The 22442-nt window shown below is 38.4% G+C and overlaps 1 protein-coding gene and 1 pseudogene across 2 annotated transcripts in view; one reads left to right on the top strand and one right to left on the bottom strand.

Annotated features, from left to right (window-relative positions):
• The window catches only part of OCIAD1 (OCIA domain containing 1), a 39742-nt gene that overhangs the window by 2629 nt on the left and 14671 nt on the right, over positions 1 to 22442 (top strand). For both annotated transcript variants that reach the window (XM_006894155.1, XM_006894154.1), the window contains exon 3: positions 15331 to 15384. In XM_006894155.1, the coding sequence (XP_006894217.1) occupies positions 15331 to 15384 (54 nt within the window). The remainder of the gene's footprint in view (positions 1 to 15330; positions 15385 to 22442) is intronic.
• LOC102854984 lies at positions 3943 to 14029 on the bottom strand (annotated as a pseudogene).

Here is a 22442-nt window from a genome sequence, read left to right as displayed (position 1 = left end):
CTTGTGATATCTGGACTCAGAGACAGGTCTGTGACACAAATTCAGAACTTTCATGAGACGCCATCGTTCACTAAAAGTAGTTTTAACAAAGAGTAAGTCTGTAACTGCAGCAGAAATTTAAAAATACAAATTGATTGAATTGACTTAGCTGAAAAAAAAATCTTAACAAATGCCACTTAACTAGTAGAAGTTAAGGTAAATCAAGAGTAAATGTGAAGGAGCATTAAATGAAAGGAATAGTGAGCAGAGAGACACAGTGTCTGTAATAACCTGTTCTCTTCCAGAGCCTTGAGACTGATTTGAATGGCACACAGGTCTCTTTTCAGAGATAAGAAATGAAATGTAATACCAAAGATTTAAAGATGTGATTGTCTAGTTTAAGCTCTTGAGCAGAGGAGGTGAGGCCTCATTTTTTTAAATTTAAAGATGATTAGTTGACCTGCTTTGTGGGAGAAAGGTAGACAGTCTCCTCTCGCGTGACCAATTGCCTCTGAAAACCAACTGGAGGGTCAGCTATGACTTCACAGTACACAACAACAACAACAACAGTTAACATGTCCAGGCTACCAGAACTCTTTGAGTAATAATAGAAGGAACCCTGATGACAAGTCAAGTTGAACTGCTGACCATAAGGTTGATGATTCAGACCCAATTTGCAGGAGAAAGTTTTGACAGTCTACTTCCTTAAATACTTTTATAGCCTTGGAGACCCTATGGGACAATTTTGCTATTTTATAGTTACTGTGCATTGGGATTGATGGCAGTGGATGTGATTTAGTTAATAGTATACATGTCAGTCTGGAGACCAAGGTGCACCTGATCCAGGCCATTGTCTTAGCAATTACATACTATGCATCAGAAAACTGGACAGTGACTATGGATCATAAAAGGAGAATTGATGTCTTTGTCTTGTGGTGCTGGAGAAGAGTATTGGATATACCATGGACTACTAAGGAAATGAACAGGTTATAGCCATATTGTTGTTGTTGTTATGTGGCGTCAAGTCGCTTGCGACTCATAGTGACCCTTTGTACAACAGCCCTAAACTCTGCTCTGTCCTGTGCCAATCGCACCATCTCCGATACACCCATCTGAATTATCTCAGTCACTGAATCAATCCACCTCATAGAGGGCCTTCCCCTCCTGTGCTATCCCTCCACCCTCCCAAGCATGATGTCCCTCTCCAAGGATCGGTCCCTCCTTACAACATGTCCAAAGTATGTTAGACGGAGCCTCAGAATTCTTGCCTCAAAGGAGGTGCCCTGTTTGACCCTTTGCAGGATGAATCTGTTTTCCTAGCAGTCCATGGTACTTTCAATACTCTTCGCCAGCACCACAGCTCAAAGGCATCAACTCTCCTTCTGTCCTCCTTAGTCATTGTCCAACTTTCTGATGCATAACAAGTGATTGCAAAGACCATGGCCTGTATCATGCACACCTTAGTCTCCAGAGAGACACCATTGTTCTTCAGTACTTTGGAAAGGTCCCTAACAGCCGACTTTCCCATGGCAATACATCTTTTCATTTCCTGGCTACTGGTGTTGAGAGTTTTGACTGTGGAGCCAAGCAAACTAAAGCTGTGAACAATCTCAATCTCTTCACCATCCATCCTGATGCTGCCAATTGGCCCAGTGGTGAGAATCTTTGTCTTCTTGACATTGAGCCTCAATCCATATTGAGGTTCAGGTCCTCAGTTTCAGCGAGCAGGGTTGTGTTATCTGCATATTGCAGATTGTTGATAGATCTTCCACCAATCTTGGCCCCACCTTCCTCCTCATAGAGCCCAGCCTCCTGGATAATCTGTTCTGCTTACAGGTTGAAAAGGTCTGGAGACAGGACACATCCCTGGCGTACGCCCTTCCCAGTTTTGAACTATGCAGTCTTTCCTTGCTCTGTTCTGACGACTGCCTCTTGGTCCTAGTAGAGGTTAAGTGTTCTGGGATTCCCATTCTTCTCAGAGTCAGCCACAATATGTTATGATCCACACAGTCAAATGCCTTTGCATAGTCAATGAAACACAGATATACATTCCTCTGATACTCCCTGCTTTCAGCCAAGATTCATCTAACATTAGCTACAATATCCCTAGTACCACGACCCCTTCTAAACCCAGCCTGGACTTCTGGCAGTTCTCTGCTGATGTGCTGTTCCAGTAGTTTTTGGATAATCTTAGTAAAATCTTATTGGTAAAAAAGTGTAGTTTGAAAAAGTTCTTGTTTGGAGGGAGAAACAAGTTTTAGTTTGGACATTTTTACTTCATACTGCAATGTTAGTTATGGAAGCAACTAGAATCAAATGTTATGTGACAGCTTAGAGTTTTATTTGTTTAAGTGAATTCACTAAGGACTTGAGTGTAGAAATAAAAGTCAAAAGCTGATTACAGTATCCACCATGTGGTGAATATTTAGCAACCAGAGGGAAAAAATGGCTTAAGTTTGGGTAGTGCTGGAGAATGAAGGAACAGCTAGGGTGCTCTGATAGGGTAATCTGTAGCGAGTTTCACTGCTGTCCATAAGGGCTTGTCTCTGGTGGTTTGAATCCAAGAGCCACTTTGAGGAAGAAAGATGGGCCGTAGCCTGCCTTGAAACTTGTAGACTCTGAAACTCATTAGAGTGTCAGCTGTGAGCCAGTTCCAAAGTGATGGCAATGAGTTTTGAGTGGTGAAAAAGTGAACAGAAAATTGTAAAGAATACTGAAAGTAATAGAATCTCTGATAGAATCTTGCATTTTTGCTTCAGTCTGTTATTTAGAAATGTACAGAAGTTTCAAGCTAGAAATCACCGAAAACCCTTTGCTACTGAATTGATTGTGACTCATAGTTGTCTTCTAGTGCGGATTAGCCTACATCACAGGACTTCTGAGGCTGTAAATCTCCTTGCAGAGTGCATGGTGAATTCCCATCGCTAAACTCTTGGTGGTGGTGGTGGTTGTTGATTGCCATCAAGGTGAGCACTCTCAGCAACCCTATGAACAAAAGAACTGAAAAGTCTTTCTATAATATTATTTTTCATCAACGTTCATAGTTTCCAGAGGCAGGTTGTTTAGTAAGTGAATGTTATTTCTTCTTCCAAACCTGTCTTACCCTGGGAGCTCCACCAAATACTATCCACCATGGGTACCTGTTATGGCATTTGACACACTAGGGGCACAAGGTTCTAGCATCACAGCAACCCCAGGTTACCTCAGTACAGCAAATTGACAGAAGAATGCTGTACCACTTAGAAGAATGTTCTTCCAAAATATAGTAACAACTGACTTTTAAGTACAAAGGCCCTCTACAAAGTCTTGTTGACTCTAAACAAGGGGCTTAAGTTGAAAAAAAAAAGGAATGTGTGTCATCCTTTTGCAGGGGCCATGCTAATCTTCTCTGTATCATTCTAGTTTTTTAGTATATGTACAGTAGCTCAATAATGTATAGTACCAGCAGTGTTCTATTCAAGCCAGAAACAACTTAATGAAAATTATATTTTATGCAAGTAACATGCTACTGGTACACATGTTATTGTTTATATAGCTTTTTGCAAACAGTACAACCCACTTTTGGGCCAGTGATTTCTTTGTAGACAGGACTTGTTATACTTTACTATACCAAAAAAAAAATCCAATTGTTTATGACAGTGTAAATCTCCTCTTGAGAATAATGTTTTGCCTCCCTAGTCAGAAACTAGTGGCTTTAAAAAAATTCTTGCAACTTCTGCAATGGAATGGAAATAATTTCTCAGTTATACTTTCAGCAGATTTTTTTCAGTTTTGGGAATGCAGAGTGAGATAGAAGAAAATTTTTTTTAAGTCTGGTGATAACACAGAGAATTAAGTAAAAGGTAAGTTTGGAGATAGGGTTTTGGATCATTTTAATGTTAGGCTAAAGCTACATAGATGTACAGATTTATTTCTGGGTGATGTTTCCATACATGTTGAGCATTCTAAGTAGCTATAGCAGTTTTACACTAAAAGTACATTAAAAGACAGTCATCAGTAAGACAAGGTATTCATGTGCCCGAAGTCTGTGCCACAAGTAGGACTAATGGATAGGAACAATAGAAAATTAAGTGATTGCTCTATGTGAAAATACCCTACTTAAAATTTGGAGAGTGGAAAGCCTAAGCACTTAGTGACAGCCTAAAATGACTTGTTAGGTTATATATAAATCACTGAGAAGTTAAAATAGTCAGAAAATTAGTGTATTATTAGTACGGATCTGGATGCTTTAAATAAAATTACACATTGAGAATATTTAGCATCTTTCTTGGAACCATAGGCCAAAGAAAATACAGCATAAAATTATCAAACACTAATGGCCATGCATTGCACCTTAATATTTTTATCTTCAAGTAAGAATATCCTTTGCACTATGTAGTTTGAGCCATTTGCTCTTGACTTAGAGCTTTAATGGCCTAGCGGTAGGGAGCTGTGCTGTCAACTCAAAGACACATAGTTTGAATCCACCAGCATGGGAGAAAGATGAGCAGTCTCTTCCTGTGCTGTTCACTGTCTCTGAAACCCCACTGAAATGTCAGCTGTGGTTCAGTTCCAACTTAATGGTATGTAACAACAGCAATGAACCTAAAGATTGATTTGAACCCACCCCATAGAACTGTGGAAGAAAGGTTTATCTGTCAAGATTACTGCCAAGAAAACCCTCTGGAACCGTTGTGCTTTGTCTTATTTGAGTTGCCATGAGTTGAAATTAAACTCAGTAACTTTTTTAGTGGCAGTAAGGAGTCTGGGGACGTATATGTACTTGAAATGGATTCCATGCTTCTTTGGAGATGGTTAGCTTAGACAAAGTGTTTAAGAATTTGTAGAAAAACCACTAAAGTGATTTTTACATGTAGTTTGAGTGTCTGTTACATATATTCATTGACTCTAAGGTGATTTTATTTATTTCTGTTCGTTCTATTACTGTTAAAGTATAAAGGCATTTTATTATCAAGTGCTTAAAATGTGGCAGTATTCTCAAAAGATACCAAACTAGTTTTATCTGCCTAGACACAAAAAGTAAGACAGTTTGTGTATAAAAGGTCATTTTAACTCATATTACATAATGGTAGTAAGATTAATGTCTGGGATTACCGAAAAGGTGTATGAATAATACTTGTACATACATCATTTATAGATTATGTCAATTGTTTTTTGTGCTGTTTGCTTCTGGTTTTAGAATGAGAGAGTTTTGTTTGTGATGGTTGTTGTGTGCTGTCTAGTTCGAACTGACCTGTAGCTAATCCTCTAGTGGGTTTTCAGAGGCATTTAATCAACTGCATGAGAGGAGACTGCCCATTCTTCTTTAGTGGAGCAGCTGATGAATTCGAACTGCATGCCTTTGGGATGGCAAAGCAGCTTCTTGCCTTTAGGGCCACCTAAAACCCAATCTTTTAGATTCGGATTCAGCTCTACCATATAGCTATGAGACTGTGGATACGTTCTTACTTACTCAGTTTGCTTACTTGGAGATAATAACAAAACCTTGTGAGATTATTAAGAGGATTAATTAATTTTATTATATATCTTCAATCTTTGTTAAAGCTTACTAGTTCTATTGTGATTTGTGAAATAAAGGCTTGAATTGAAAGTAGTTATTAATTTAAGGTAGTAGTTTGCTGTTGTGTGGAAATGCCCCATGACAGTGGTATTGGTCTTATTTAATATGGTTGGTCAGTGGACTGTGATTATAATGCAAAATAATTTTGGTGAGCAGTATTGCTGCTTTGCATAAAGCAGCTAACTTAATGATCTCTGAAGTAGGAATTCCATATGCAGTGGAAAGAGAGTGGGAACTAATAGTGCTGGATTTTGATCCCAGCTCTGTCGTAAACTCACCCAGCTGTGTGTTTGGGCAAATGTCTCGTCTTTTCTTGAAAGGAAAACTAGATCATCTCTAGTATCACATTCAAGTACATGTTCTTGGAGATAATTGAAAAAGTTAAAGAAGTAAATTCAGAAATTCAAGCTTGATTCAGAAGAAGACTTGGAGCAAGAGATGTCATGGTTGATGTTGGATGGATCTGGGTTGAAAACAAAATACTAGAAAAATGTTAACTATATGTGTAATTGACTGACCGTTTGCATTTGGCTGGCTAGATCAAAACATGTTACAGGTAACATTGCAAAGAGTGTGAATTCCAGAACGTTTAATTACATTCATATGGAACCTGTACATAGACCAAAATAATAGGATGGTGTGTAGTTCAAGATCAGAAAAGTATGTGGCAGGATTATATCTCTCCCCTATGTTTATATTATTTTATACTTATTATTTATATGTATGTTACTTATATTTATTTTAGTCTATATACTGAACCTAGTTACCTAGTGTGTAATGGCTCAGGGTGCTAACAGAAAGGTCAGCATTTTAAGTCCATCAGCTCCTCTCAAAAGAGAGCCCGTTTCCTCTCGTGAAGATTAACTATCTCTGCTATCTGATGGAGTGTCACAGAGTTGGAACCAACTTAGACAGCAGTGGGTTTGATTTAGTTTTTTTATGCTGAACAAAAAATCTGAGAACCTGGATTGCAAGAAGAAAATTCAGCGTCAGATTTGGAGGATGTACTCAGATAATACAACCCTCCTTGCTGAAAATGAAGATTTGAAACTCTTAATGATGACTTCAATAAGGAACATCATGATAAATAGAGGAAATAGTGAAGTTGCCCAGATTTTTATTTTACTTGGATCTGTAGTCAAAATCTCTGGAAACAGCCAAGAAAACAAATGAGATACTGTTTTGAGCAAAACAAAAGACCTTTTAAAGTGTTACAAAGCATATATGCCACTGAGGACTGACTCAGTCAAGCTGTGGTATTTTTAAATATGGTACACCTGACTCAGTCAAGCTAGGATATTTTTAATCACCTTATATGTACATGAAAGTTGGATAATTAATACAAAACTGGAGAAATGATGCCTTTATATTACATTGTTGATGAAGAATATAGAATATTCTGATAATTCCCAGAAGGATGAACAAATCTGTCTTGTAAGAAGGGTAGCCAGAGTAACAGCAAAAGTCAACTCCTGTCCTTTGGACTTCTTATTAGGAGAGACCAGTTCCTGGAGAAGCTCATCATTCTTGATAAAGTAGAAAGTTAGAAAAGAGAAAGACCCTCTGTGAGATTAATTGACACAGTGACTGCACCGGAGTGTCCAGTAATAGCAGTAGTTGTGGAGATGGCATAGAACTGGTCAATACTTTGTTCTTTAATATGTGGATTTGCTTTGAGTTGGAATTTCTGGCACCTGACAATAACTTATGTCTCTTTTACCTTTCTCTTTGTGTGTGCCATAACATACATGAGTTGGAAAGGCACCTTAATTCTATTTCATCCATTTCCTAAAGAACATGCCTCTGGAAACCTCTGATAAATGTTGTAGCGGGGCTTCAGGCCTTTTGTTCATAGGGTTGCTATGAATCGTGCTCCTCTCAAAGGCAATCAACAACAACAAAAACAACAACCTCTTTGTATCATAGAAAAAAAATTAAGCCATTTATGCAGAGGTGTAGTTATAAATAGCAGAGGTAGTAGTAGAATATTCTTCACCAGATTGTACCATCTTTGCCTTACATCATCTTGACCTAAGAATATGAACTAAGAGAAGCATTGAGATGGCCACGAACACTTGACTTTTTTCCTTTATACGATTTTTCAGTACTTCATATTGCAGTCCTCAAACCAAGATGAAGGAGAAAATGATTGCATATTATTAAAAGGAATTTACTTTTTGATAAATGTTGTGTGATATTGCATGAATGCATTCTAACCAACCAGCCAACATTAAAAGAACCATTTTTCAGCAAAGGTAGAAAATGTTTTAATAAGCAGTAGATCAAGGATCCATACCTTAGGGCTTTTGCATATTGGGGTTGATAAAGTTGATGGTCTGTTTCAGAGTTAAGGCTTGTAATTATGAAATTTCTAATAATTTAGATGCATTTTCTTTGTGATTGAGCAAACCATATAGCCTGTAGGTCAAGTCTGTTTCTTTGACTGTGAGCTAAGAGAGATTTTTTATACTTGTAATGATGGAAAAAAAGGAAAATCAAAGGACAACTAATACTTTGTGACATATAAAAATTACATGAAAATATTTTAATGTCTATAAGAAAGTTTTAATTAGGGTGTGAATTAGCTGTCTGTTAAATGGCAGTTAGTACTCTTGAGATTAATGAAATAAAAGCTCTGAAATTGATTATGAATTTTCCTGTTGGGAGAAGGGTCATGCCATTGTTTATTATTTCTGGATGATTCTTGTTTTGAAATGGTGCATGTGTGGTTGTGACAGAGAATGGCCCACAGACCTAGACAGATTTACCTTCTAATTCTTTACAGAATGTTTGCTGACTCCTAGTCTGGAAATGTATTCTCTATATGGCAGCCACCAGCCTCATGTAGCTATTTAAATTATATTAAAATGCATCTCTTCATTTCTGCTGAGCCACATTCCAGGTACTCAGTAGCTGAATATGTTGTTTGTTGTTATGTGCCATCAACTTGCCTGAGACCCTATGTACAACAGCTCTGAAGTCTGCCCTGTCCTGAGCCAGTCTCACTGATTCTGACATACCTGCCTTGCCCCAGTTACTATCAACCATCTCATCCAGGGTCTTCCTCTCCTGCATTGTCCCTCCACCCTTCAGGCATGATGTCCTTCTCCAAGGACATGTGCCCAAAGTACGTGAGACAGCTTCAAAATCCTAGCTTCCAAGGAGAAACTTGGTTTCGCTCTTTCCAAGATAGACCAATTTGTTTTCTTGGCGGTCCATGGTATATTCAAGACTCTTCACCTGCACGACAATTTGAAGGCATCAATTCTTCTGTCATCCTTAGTCATTGTCCCACTCTCTGAAGATAGCAAGTAATTTTGAAGACCATGGCCTGAATTAGGTGTACCTTAATCTCTAGACTGATATCACTGCTTTTCAGTACTCTGGAGGAGTCCCTAAGAGCAGATTTATGCAATGCAATTTGTCTTCTGATTTCCTGACTGCTGGTGCCGAGAGTTTTGCTTGTGGATCCAAGCAATCTGTAATTGCCACCAACTTCAGTTTCTTCTCCATTGATCATGGTGCAGCCAATTGACCTAGTGGTGAGAATCTTTTATCTTCTTGATGTTAAGGTTCAATCGTATTGAAGACAGCAGTCCTTGACATTTTGCAGCAAGTACTTCAGGTCCTCCTAAGTTTTAGCAAGCTAGGTTGTGTCATCTGCATAATGTAGGTTGTTGATGAGTCTTCCTCCAATCTTGATGCCACATTCCTCCTCCTAAATCTCTGTTTCCCGAAAAATTTGTTTTGGATAGCGATTAAAAGGTATGGAGAAAGGATGCGTCCCTGTTGCACTCCTTTACTGATTTTGAACCATGAAGTGTTTTCCTTGCTCTGTTCTGAATATAATAAGTGGCTGTGTGTGTTGGGAGTTCATGACCACCTCCCAGGTCTGAGTAATTGACTCTCTTTATCCTGAGCATAGAGTTGTTCATGGCTAAAATTTACAGCAGTGAAGGATAAAGAGCAAAAATCAGCAAAGGAGAAGTAATTTAAAATGAGGGGAAGTCATGGAGGAAACCAGGTGCAAACTTCCAAGAGTTTTCTCTCAGTGGAGTCACTTAAGATATATTTAACTCCTAGGGGAGCTCTGGTGGCCTAGTGGTAAGGAGCCGCCACTACAATCCCAGAGGTGCACTGTTTAAATCCACCAGATGCTCTGCTGGGGAAGGAGGGACAATCTCCTCCTGTACCAGTCAGATCTGATTTGATGGTACACTCACACAAAAATAATAAAATAAAATAAAAAATATTTAACTCCTTCAGCAGTAGTTGTAACAATGTTGATGTAGTGTTACCAACCATGGGAGCTCATTGCAAGTTTTAATTTAAAGCTGGTCCTGTAGGCACCCTTAGCCTAAATTTTAGCTCTTAACTAAGAAAGCAGATATTCAACATAAAACCTATTAATACAAGCAATTTAGGTATGTTGTTGTAAGGTGCCATTGAGTATGACTCATAGTGACCTTGTGCACACAGATCTGAACCCATACGGTGCCATCTGACACACTTGAACCCATTGGTGCAGTCACTATGTCTTACAAATCCACGTCATGAATTTCTTCCCCTCTTTCACTGACTTTACAACTTTCCAAGCATGATGTTCCCCTCCAAGGCCTCTCCTAGCAACATGCCCAAAGTATGTGAGATGAAGCTTTATCTTCTTTTCCTCCAAGGAGCATTCTGGCTGCACTTTTTCCAAGACATGTTTGGTTTTTTGGTCATTCATGGCATATTCAATACTCTGCTCCAACATCAAAGTTCAAAAATATCTATTCTTTTGTCAACTTTTTTTTTCTTTTCCCATTTTCCACCTCTTAGAGGCATAACAAGTGTTTGAAAGACCATGGCCTGGATCAGGCATACTTTAATCTTCATACTGACAGTACTGCTGCTTAGTGTTTTATAGAGGTCTAGCAGTGAACTTGCCCAACTCAGTATGTCTTCAAATCTCCTGACTGCTGGTACCAAGGTTGTTGGTTGTGGATCCAAGTAAGATTAAATCATTGACAATTTCAATGTTGGTGCAGCGGTATATTTTTCTCTTTGATGTTGAGATGCAATCCATAAGGCTTTGATCTTCTGCAAGCAAGTGTTTCAAGTCCTCATATCAGCAAGCAAGGTTGTGTCATCTGCATAACACTGGTTGTTGATGAGTCTTCCTCATATCCTCATGCCATATTCTTCTTAAGAGAGCCCAGCTTCTTGAATGATTTGCTCGGTGTACACATTGAATAGGTGAGGAGAAAGGGCCCAGTGGTGAGAATTTTTGTTTTCTTGATGTTGAGCTTCAGTTCATATTAAAGGCTGTAGTCTTTGACCTTCTGCAGCAAGTGCTTCAGGTCCTCATCAGTTTCAGCAAGCAGGGTTTTGTTGTCTGCATAATGCAGATTGTTGATGAGTCTTCCTCCAATTCTGATGCTACATTTCTCCTCATAGACCCAAGCCTCCTGGATAATCACTTCTGCATATAGATTGAAAAGGTATGAAGGTAGACACATCCCTGGTATACACCCTTCACAGTTTTGAACCATGCAGTGTTTCTTTGCTCTATTCTGATGACTACCTACAGGTCCAAGTAGTATAGGTTTCACATAAGCACGGTCAAGTATTCCTGGGATTCCCATTCTTCTCAGAGTCAGCCACTGTTTGTTGCATAGTCAGTGAAACACAGATAGAAATTCCTCTGGTACTCCCTGATTTCAGCCAAGATCCATCTAACATTAGCTATAATAGCCCTAGTACTCACATTAGCTATAATATTCCTAGTATAATATCCCTAACCTGTTCTAAACCCAGCCTGCATGTCAGGCAATTCTTTGTTGATGTGCTGTTCCAGTCGTTTTTGAATAATCTTCATCAGAATCTTACTTGCTTGTGATATTAATGTTATTGTTCGATAATTTCCACACTCTGTTGGGTCACCTTTCTTTGGAATGGGAACGAATATAGATCTCTTCAGTCAGTTGGCCAGGTAATTGCCCTCCAGATTTCTTGGAACAACTTTGTAAGCACATGCAGGGCAGCATCTGTTTGTTGAAATATGTCAATTGTTATTTTGTCAATTCTTGGGGCCTTGTTTTTTCCACTTCTTTCAGAGCAGCTTAAACATCTTCCTTCATCACCCCAGGCTCTTGCTCATATGTTGTTTCATGAAATTCTTCTGTGTTTGCCAATTTCTTTTGGTACAATGACTATATATGCTTTCCTGGATCATTTAATACTCTGCCAAGAGCATCCTTAAGTATTACAACTCGAGTCTCGAATTTGTTTTTCAGTTCCTTCAGCTTAAGAAATGTTGAGCATGTTTGGCCCCTTTAATTTTCTGAATCCAGCTCTTAGCACATTTCATTATAATACTTTACTTTGTCTTCCAGGGCTGCCCTTTGAAATTTTCTGTTCAGCTCCTTATCTTTTTAATTTTTTCCCTTTGCTTTGGCTTCTCGGTACTCTGGTGAGATATTTAGAGTCTCTTCCGACATTCATCTTGGTCTTCCTCCTCAGTCTTTGTAATGACCATTTCCACTTCTCCTAGATAATATTCTTGATATCTTCCCATAACTCATCTGGTCTTTGCTCATTAGTGTTCATGCAAAGCCTCAAACCTGTTCCAGAGATGATTTTGAAATTCAGGTGGGATGGACTCAAGGTCAAATTTTGGTTCCCATGGATTTGATTTAATTTTTCTTAGCTTCAACTTGAACTTGCATATGAGTAGTTGGTAGTCTGTTCCACAATCAGCACCTGGCCTAGTTTTCACAGCTGATACAGAGCTTTTCCAGCAGTTCTTTCCACAGATGTAGGAAGTCTGATTTCTGTGCATACTGTCAGTTGGAGTTTATCTGTATAGCTTGTGTTTATTTTCTTATAAAACATATTTTGTAATGGCTAAATCGTTGTTTGAGCGAAATTCTGTCATTCTGTGTCCATCTTCATTTCTGACACAGTCCGTGTTTTCCAACTACTGATCCTTCTTCTCTGTTCCCAAATGTTTGCATGCTAGTCACCGTTATTATTAATGCTTCTTGATAGTGTGTTCGATCAGTATCTGACTGCGGAAGTTGGTAGAAATCTTCTGTTTCCTCCTCTTTGGCTTTGGTGGTTGATGCATATATTTGAATGATGATCGTATTCACTGGGCTTTATTATATGTATATAAATATTATCCTGTCACTCACAACATGGTATTTCAAGGTGGATCTAGAGAAGACTTTTTTAACTCTGAAAGCAACCCAATTTTTACTCACCTTTTCATCTCCACCATCGTAGATCATATGATCCTCTGACTCAAAATGTCCCAGGCCAGTACATTTCATTTTGCCAATATTTATGTCACTATTTATGCATTCCATTTCTTTCTTAACAATATTCAGTTTTCCTGTATTCTTGGTTCTCACATTCTATGGTCCAGTCAGTAGTGTCTGCTTACAACTGTTCCTCTTCCTTTGTGTTTCCATTCTTGAGGCCTCAGTTGCCATATCTGCTAGGCTTAAGTGTGCTCTATTGTACATGGGATTTTTGAAGCCTTGCTATTTTGGATGTGAACGGCCCATCCTTCCTAGTCTGTCTTAATTTGAATGCTCATATTTAAAACAGTTTCTGACAGAAGCAGTTTATGGAAAGGAGCAGATGAAAGATATTTCTCCAGTTGTCAAAATAACCAATAGGTTCAGTATTGTCTCTGCCCTTGACATTTGTGTCTTCACCTATCCCTTTCCCTGCTTCCCCAGCGTTCCCTTCTACTCCCACCTACTCCATTCAACACTTAACTCCCTCTATCCAGCCCTTGATATGATGGCTTATCTCTCAAGCTTTCAGGGCTTCTGTGATTCTAAACGCCTCAAGCTGCTGCCACTTTATATACTATGGTTAGTATCTCTTGAGTTTAGGAGTCTGTAAGTCCGCATACCAGGTACTAGTATCAGGGAAGGCTTCCTATTTCAGACAGTTCTGAGAAGTCCTTTGCCTTGACCTTCTCCTCCAGGATTGAGTTCTTGTGACTTAGGGCCTCTTCTCTTCCATTTGCAGTACACTGTAGTCATAGTGAAATAGTTTCTCAGAGGAGGATGATGTGTCCTGTAGATCTTGTATGCAGCTCACATACATGTACGCACATATATATAAAATTCACCACAAATAATGCTATTCTATCTACCAGATGCTCTGATGGAGAAGGAGGGTCAATCTCCTCCTGTACCAGTCAGATCCAATTTGATGGTACACACACACAAAATAATAAAATAAAAAAAATGCTATTCTCTATTTCTCCATATTCCTCTACTTCAACACTCCTGATATAAAGGACATTATTATGCTGGATTAAAATTTAACCCAGGTGTCCAGACAGTGTTCCATCTATATATTCTTTTGTATTTGCAAGCTGCATGATATGAGGTAGCCTTTGTACTCTATTCCCTGCTTAAACTTCACCATTCCTGGCTTTCCTTTTAATCCGTTCAGGAATGGTTTGAGAATAAGGGGTGAACTCATTGTGGCTATAGGCGAATGTTGCAGGCTTCTAGCTGTCAACCCAGCTGTCCTCCAACCCTTGTGACTGGAGCAGCTGCTTTAGGCCCTGAGACATGACTGCTCTCAGAGAAAGAGCTCCCAGAAGGCTCATAATTGTTTCTTGCCTCTGTGGTCCATTTTTTCTTCTTACTATAGAATAACTTTTGGTCTTTCTTGACTATGTTGTCTTTTAGTATTGCATTATTAGTGAAAATTGACATAGCAAATTTGATTCTCTTGTAAAAAACTTTGCATGTTTATTGTTTAGTGATATTTGTTTTATTTTTTCACAATGTATCAACATTCTCATTATTTATTTTCTGGCTATTTGATTCTCTTAACTTAGCTTCCCTACTCCCTTTACCATGTCATATGTGTTTTAGAGTGAGTATTCTTGTAAGGTTATGGATTGTATTTTTTAAAAAGTATTCACTACTATTTAAACTCTTGCCTTGATGTTAGTGAGTGCTCTGCTGGAGATTTCTACATTTAATGTGGTTTTTGAATGAAATTGTTTCATATTATAATTTTTAAAAAAATTTTAATAAAAGTTTACAGAGACTGGATTACAATTTATTCATTGTTAACACTTTTCTCCCTGCCTACCCCTCTCCCCCAATTCACTCTTTTCTGAAAAGTAAAAGAAAAATTCTTTCATTGTTATACAGTCCCTTCCCCCAAGTCCACTCCACTGTACAGCCTTCCTTCTGGACTCCTATCATGACAATAATACCTAATCATATATTCCTTTTAAACTGTTCTCTCACTCGTCTGTTTCAATGCAATATACATTATTTAACTTCTGTTTTTCAGTCTTCCCTCCACCCTGATGTCAGTCCTATTTTACAACAGTGGCTTAATGACAGTTATTTCACTCAGCATAATGTCCTCCAGGGTCACCCATTTTGTATAATACTTCATGAGTTCCTTGTTTTTCAATGCAGTGTGGTATTGCATTGTGTGACTATTCCATAGCTTCTCTATCCAATCGTTTATTGATGGGCACTCAGGGTTGTTTCCAACTCTTTGCTATTGTGAAAAAAGCCACGATAAACATGGGTGTGCATATATCTGCTTGGGTGGTGGTTTTCATATTATAATTTAAAAAATTAGTTTATTTGTATTTTTCCTATGACTATAAACTACAACTCTATAAATGGAAAATTCTTGCACAGATCTTCATTGCAACGTACTTCGATAGATAAACCGATGCTCATTTATCTTTTCCTTTTCCTAATGCTAATACGTTCTCTTTTTTTTTTACGTTCTCTTTTTTTAAATAGCTGTGCCTTTGGCTGCAACAAGTATGCTGATAACTCAAGGATTAATTAGTAAAGGTACGTATTTAAACTTTGAATTTATTTTGTACTTTGTGTATTGCCATATTTATGCCTTTTTCCTGATTTTTAGAAATATAAAATAATATTGCATGAGTTCTTATTTTTTCAGTGTAGCTTAGTATTCCATTGTGTGACCATACCACAGCTTCTCTATCCATTTGTTGATGGGCACTTAGGTTGTTTCCAACTCCTTGCTATTGTGAACAAAGTTGTGGTAAACATGGGTGTGCATATATCTGTTTGGGTAGCAGTTATGGTCTCTTTGTGGTATATTCCCAGTAGTGGACTTGCTGGGCCAAAAATGATCTCTCTATTTGCAACTTTTTGAGAAAGTGCCACACCGCCTTGCACTGTGGTTGCACCATTTTACACTTCCACCAACGGTGAATAAGGATTTCAGTTTATCCACAGCTTTGCTAGCATTTGTTGCTTGCTGTTGTGTTAAATTTTGCTAATCTGATTGGGGTGAGATGATATTTCATAGTTGTTTTGATTTGTATGTCTCTTAGAGCTAGGAATTTTGAACATTTTTAAATTTAATTTTATTATTTTTATATATTTGGGGGGGGGGCGTGTGTCTACCGTCACATCAGATCTGACTAGTACAGGAGGAGTTTGCCCCCTCCTTCTCCAACAGAGCATCTGGTGGATTTGAACTGTACTCTTCTGGGATTACAGTGCAGTTTCTTGCCACTAGGCCACCAGAGCTCCCTGGATTTTGAACATTTCTTCTTGTGCTTGTTGGTCATCTGAATGTCTTCTTTGGTGAAGTGTCTCTTCATATCCTGCCATTATGCTGAGTGAAATATCTCAGTCACAAAAGGACAAATATTGCATAGTGCCACTGTTGTAAAACAGGACTGACATCGGGGTTGTGGGGAGACTGAGAAAGATGGGATAAATAGTGTATTCTGCATTGAAACAGATGAGGGAGAAAACTGTTTAAAACGGATATGTGATTGGGTATTATTGTCATGACAGGATTCCAGAACGAAGGAGTGGACCTGGGGGGAGGGATTGTAAAACTAGGAAAGAATTTTACTTTTCAAAGAGAAGAGTGTACTTGGGAGGTGGGGAGATATGGGCAGGGAGAAAAGTGCAACGATGAATGAGTGGAAATTCAAAGTCTCTGTAAATTTTCATTAAAAATAATAATAAAAAGATTTTCTTAAAAGAAATATAAAATAAGGAACTCTAGTTCTGTACTGAGTTGCACTGATAACCTATGGGTCACCTCTGGCTTTTTAAATCCACCAGTGGTTCCATAAGAGAAAGATGGGCAGTTTTCTCCTGCGCACTTTACAGCTTTCTCAAGACTGTTTATGTTTAGCTATGACACAGTTCTGACATGACAGCAATGAGTGAGTGAAATACTGTGAATATAGTGAAGCATTGTTGTTGTTGTTAGGTGCCATTAAGTTGAGTTTGACTTATACCGACCCTGTTAACAAAAGATCTGAACCCTGCTCTATCCTGCCCTGTCTTCACACATCCTGGCATACAAGAGCCCCTTGCAGCAGGCACTGTGAGTCGACCTGGTCTTCCTCTCTTTCACTGACACTCCACCTTTTCCCGCGTTATTATGTCCCTCTTCCAGGAATAGCTCTGTGGTTCTCATTCTTCTCAGTGTCAGCCACAACTTCTCACCATCCACACAGTCTTATGCCTTTGCATAGTCAATAAAGCATAAGTACACATTATTTTGATATTCTTACTTTTAGCCAGGATTCATCTGACATCAACATTAATATTCCTGGTGCCACGACCTCTTCTAAATCCTGCTTGAACTTTTGGCAGTTCTATCTATGTATTGTTCTAGCCATTTTTGAATTATCTTCAGCAGTAATTTGCTTGCATGTGATAATAATAAAGATGTTCAATAATTTCCACATTTTGTTGGGTCACCTTTCTTGGGAATGGAACAAATGAGGACGTTGATGGAGAAGCTCAAAATCAGTAAGACAAAACTAGGCCGGGGCGGACTGTGGTTCAGATCATCAATAACTAATATGTGAGTTAAAACTGAGGCCGAAGAAAATGAAAATAAGTCCACAGGAACCAAGATCTGATCTTGAATCAATTCCATCTTAATTTGAAGGTCATCTTAAGAATAGATTTGAGGCATCGAACATTGGTGATCAAAGACCAGATGAGTTATAGGATGATATCACCCATTAAGAAAATAAAAGGTCATTTAGAAAAATGGAGGATAAAGAAAAAACAGAAATGGATATTAGAAGAGACTTTAAAGATTACACTGGAATGTCAAGAAGCCAAAACAAAAGGAAAACATGTTGAAGTGAAAGAACTGAATAGAAAATTTCAGGGGACAGTTTGGGAGGACGAAGTATTATAATGGAATGTGCATAGAGCTGAAATTGGAGAATAAAAAGGGAAGAACTCGCTCTACTTTTCTCAAGCTGAATGAACTGAAAAGTAAATTTAAGCCTCAAGTCGCCATATTGAAACATGCTATGGGCAATATATTGAATGACCCAGAAAACATCAAGAGAAGATAGTAAACAGAATTACTGTACCAGAAAGAACTGATTGACACTGAAGACTTTGAGGAAGTACAGGAGCCAGCGGTAATGAAGGAGGAAGTAGATGGTATTAAAGGCAGTAGGAAGTTTTTAAGACATTGGGTGGGGGGGAGTCCCAGGAATCAATGGGATACCATTTGATTTATTTCAGTTCACAGATGCAGCCTTGGATGCACTCACCTGTCTATGCCTGGAAATTTGGAGGACAGCTGTCTGGCCACTGGATTGGAAGAGTTCCATATTAAGCATTACACTTGTTCAATTTTCACATCAGGAGAATTACTTTTTCATAGTTCCCCTGTTAAATTTAAATGTTCAATTTAACATCCTCCTATACTGTCAGTCTTTAAGAGCAAGAATGTAAAGATGTAGGATTATTTGCAGGGCTGTAAAGATTATTATCTAGGTCAGTAGCAGCATCACTATCATTAAGAATTCATTAGAAATACAGATTTGCAGATCCCTCTCTAAGGTCTTCTAGTGGCATAAGCTGTTAAATATTGTGGTACTAACTGAAAGAAAGGTCAGGCAGTTTGAATCCACCCAGTGCTGCTTAAGAAATGGGCAATCTCCACCTATAAAGATTAATGTCTCAGAAACCCTGTAGAGTGTTGTCAGTTTTAGTCAGAATCAGCTTGATGGGAGTGGGTGTGGAATTAGAATCTTTAAGGTAGAACCTGGGAATCTGTTTAACTCCACTTATTCTGTGCCCTGGTTTAGAAATCAGTAGCTCCCCAAACTGTGTTTTCCACATTGTCATCCAGAATAGGTGAGATGAGATATAATAGAAGGTTGCCTAAAATTTGTAGAGACCAAGATCTTTTGGGGCTGCTATAATCAAGAAATGTATATATTTATTTATTTTGTTCTGAAAAAGAAGTGCATTTTGAAGGATGGATAAGATTTGGATTTAAAAGGAAGACTTTCTGAAGGAGAGACCTTGTGACTAGAAAATAAGCAGGATTATTGGGATGAGCAGTCAGGGGAGACATGAGGAGAATGGCATAATCAGTCGTGGTACAGTGAAGATTCCATTAAATACCTAAGGTAGAACCAGGAAAATGGTCATTTTGACTAAGTCTTGACGAGACTGTAGGAAAGCTGTTTACAAATTTGCCATGACATTTTGCATTAAGTCAGGGAACTCTCAGTGTCATAGGCGATAGGGAGTTGGTGCTACTATCCCAAAGTTGGATCTTTTCTGATTATTCAAACCCACTCATAGTTTTGAAGGAGAAAAATTAGTAGTCTCCTCCTATGTGATTTACATCCTTGGAAAATCTACTGATGGGTTTGAGTTCTTTGACCATATCTCATAGGGATCTCTGGTGGGTTGGTGGTAAGAACATGTGCTGTAATCTGGAAGGTACATGGCTTGAATCCACCAGTTGCTTCACAGGAGAAAGGGTCAACTATGGGTCAGTTCTGATTTGACAGTACACAATTAACAGCAACAACTGTGTCTCATAGCCTTTATGATTGCCCCTCCCTGCTCATTTCCTATCTATTTAAATATGTAAACATGTGAGATCTCTTATATTTGGGATTATAAAAACTAAAAATTCTTTGTCACATCTCTTTCCAGCTATTCCAGTTGTCTCCCATGTGAAATCAAACTTCTGAGTACTTCATTTCTTAGTTCCTTTAAATTATTACAGCTGTGTCATAGATTAGACATATATATGCCATTTACAGAATTTTCTCTTTTGCCAGTTCAGTAATTTCACATGTATGATTATATGACATTGATTATATTTTTCATATACTGCAATTGTCACCACTATTCTTTTCCAAGTTACTTCATTATTGTTAGCAGATACTCATTGCTCCCTAGGCAACAACTTCCTTTCTCTTCCCTAGTAAACTTTATGCTGAGCAGGTTATTGAGAAGCTGGACTCTGAAGAAGAATGTGGCATCAGGATGAGAGGAATACTCATCAGTAACCAAACCTGCATTGTGTAGATGACATAACCTTGCTTGCTGAAAGTGGAGAGGACTTGAAGGACTTGCTGCAGAAAATCAAAGAATACAGTCTTCGGTATGGATTGCATCTCAATGTCAAGAAAACAAATTCTCACCACTGGACCTATAAGTGATGTCATGATAGATGGAGAAAAGATTGAAATGATCAACAGCTTCGTCTTACTTGCGTCCACAGTCCGTATACTTGGTACTAGCAGTCAGAAGATCAGGAGGCTGGGAAAGGGGGTCAGTACTGCACTGGGAAAGTCTGTAGTCCGGGAATCTCTCAAAATTACTGAGAAATATGTCAGTTTGAGGACTAAGGTATGCCTAATTCAGGCCATGGTCTTTTCAGTTACTTGTTTATTTATGCATCTGACAATTAGGCAGTGAATAAGGATGACAGAAGAAGAATTGGTGCCTTTGTGCTCTGATGTTGAAGAAGAGTACTGAATGAATATCCCATGGACTGCCAAAAAACCAAGTATGTTTTGGAGAAAGTGCAGCCAGAGTTCTCCTGGGAGGCAAAGATGATGAACTTTTGTCTCATATACTTGAGCATGTTGTTAGGAAAGGCTGTTCATTGGAGAGGGACATCATGCTAGGAAAGGTGGAGTGTCAGCACAAAGAGGAATACCCTCAGTCAGATGAATTGACATGACAACGGCAGGCATGGGCTCAGATGTCAGAAATTGTGAGGATAGGACAGGATAGGGGCGCTACAAGTATAGATCTTACTTGACAGTACCTAACAGCAACAAGAAATCTGTCCCTACACATTTGCCTGTTTTATTATAAGTAGGATCATCCTTTCTAGAAAATACATGGCCAACTGATTCATTTTATTCAACACAATATTTTCAATAATATTGACAGGCTTCTCTTTATCCATTGTGTATATTACATTGTTTTTATCTGTTCATCTGTTGAACATTTTAACTGTTTCTATCTTTTGACTGTTGTGAATAAGTCTGCACTAAACATTTATATACAGGTTTCTGTTGGTGTTCCTGTTTTCTTCTGGGAATATACGTAAGTTTGGGATTGTGGGTCATGTGGTAGTTCTATGTTTAACTTTTTCAGAAAGTGCCAGGATGTTTTCTGCTGGACTATACCATTTTGCATTTCCACCGGTAATGAATAGTTCGTTTCTTCATATCCTTCACACCACTTACTATTTTCTGGTTTTAGAATCATAACCATTCTAGTGGGAGTGAAGTGATAATCTCACTGTGGTTTTGACTTGCATCTAATAGTTAATGAAGGAGCACTGATTGTGCAGTAGTTAAGCACTTGGCTACTAACTGAAAGGTTAGTGATTCAGATCCATTTAGCTCCTCCTTGGGGGAAAGACTTGATATTCTTCTCCTGCATGATTACACCCCAGAAACCATAGGGGGCAGTTCTTTGTCACATAGGTTCACTGTCAGTCAAACAAAAACAGTGGCATCTTTTCTTGTACGTGTTGGGAGAAATGTCTGTTTCATTCATTCTGGCCTTAGCTATTTTTTTTTTTTACACCAAGAGAAAATTTTAATTACTAGAACAGTGGCTTTAGTACAGAATATTCATAAATGAAAAAGATACACCATATTATAAGTACTTATAAAGTTACAGACCATTTGCTGCTTTAACATTTTTTCCTATTAAGTTCAAAAAATATGTGGTCTGTTGCTTATATGCAAGGCCCAAGTGACTGGAAGTGCAGTGGTCAGGCGTGCTAATTAACTGGACGGCCATTTGTTTCTGTCCGACAAGGCAGCTTTACGCAGGAGCACCCAAGAGACAACAGGACACAGCCCGGCACTCTGCACTGGACCGCACCACCATAACAGCTCCCCAGCATTATCAGCTGCCACACAGCCATGACTAGGGCACAGAAGGACACAGGAGAAGAGACTAGTAAACAATCCTTCCATCTTTCATGGGTTTTTAATTTTAAGGAATGAAGGCAATGTTGAGTCAGTAACTTGACACTTCTTGACTCTGTGTTAACCACCTGATTTTAAAACAAGCTTTTTAATTTTTGTAAAAATTTGCTTTTATTTGGATTGAAAGTATAGAAATTGTCAGAATCCATATTAAAATATATTCATCTATGGACACCATATAATTTAATAGATTTCTGGTGAAACTTACTTCTTTTTTTTTTTAATATGCCATTAAGTCAGAACCAACTCCAGCGGGTTTTCAGAGGCAGTAAGTTGCATGGAAGGAGATTGCCCATCTTTATCACACAGAGAGGCTAGTGGATTCAAATCACTTGCCTTTGGGTTTGAAGAACAGCTCCTTACCAAAGCCACCAGAGCTCTTTGCATGTCTCACCTTAATTACTTAAATGTCTTTTCTTCTGTCAATTCCCTATGCACATCCAAAAACTTCTCCACCAGGGTAAAAAGGGAAGCCACCGACTGGGAAAAAGTATTTGGTAATGACATATCAGATAAGGGACTTATATCCAGAATTTATGAAATATTTGAGCACCACAACAAGATAAAGGTAAATAATCCGATAGAAAAATGGGCACAGGATATGAATAGGCACTTCAC

Source organism: Elephantulus edwardii, unplaced genomic scaffold (assembly GCF_000299155.1).
Source record: "Elephantulus edwardii isolate Elephantulus edwardi_28Jun2011 unplaced genomic scaffold, EleEdw1.0 scaffold00137, whole genome shotgun sequence".
Lineage (NCBI taxonomy): Eukaryota > Metazoa > Chordata > Mammalia > Macroscelidea > Macroscelididae > Elephantulus > Elephantulus edwardii.
This window is presented reverse-complemented; position numbering and strand designations above follow the sequence as displayed.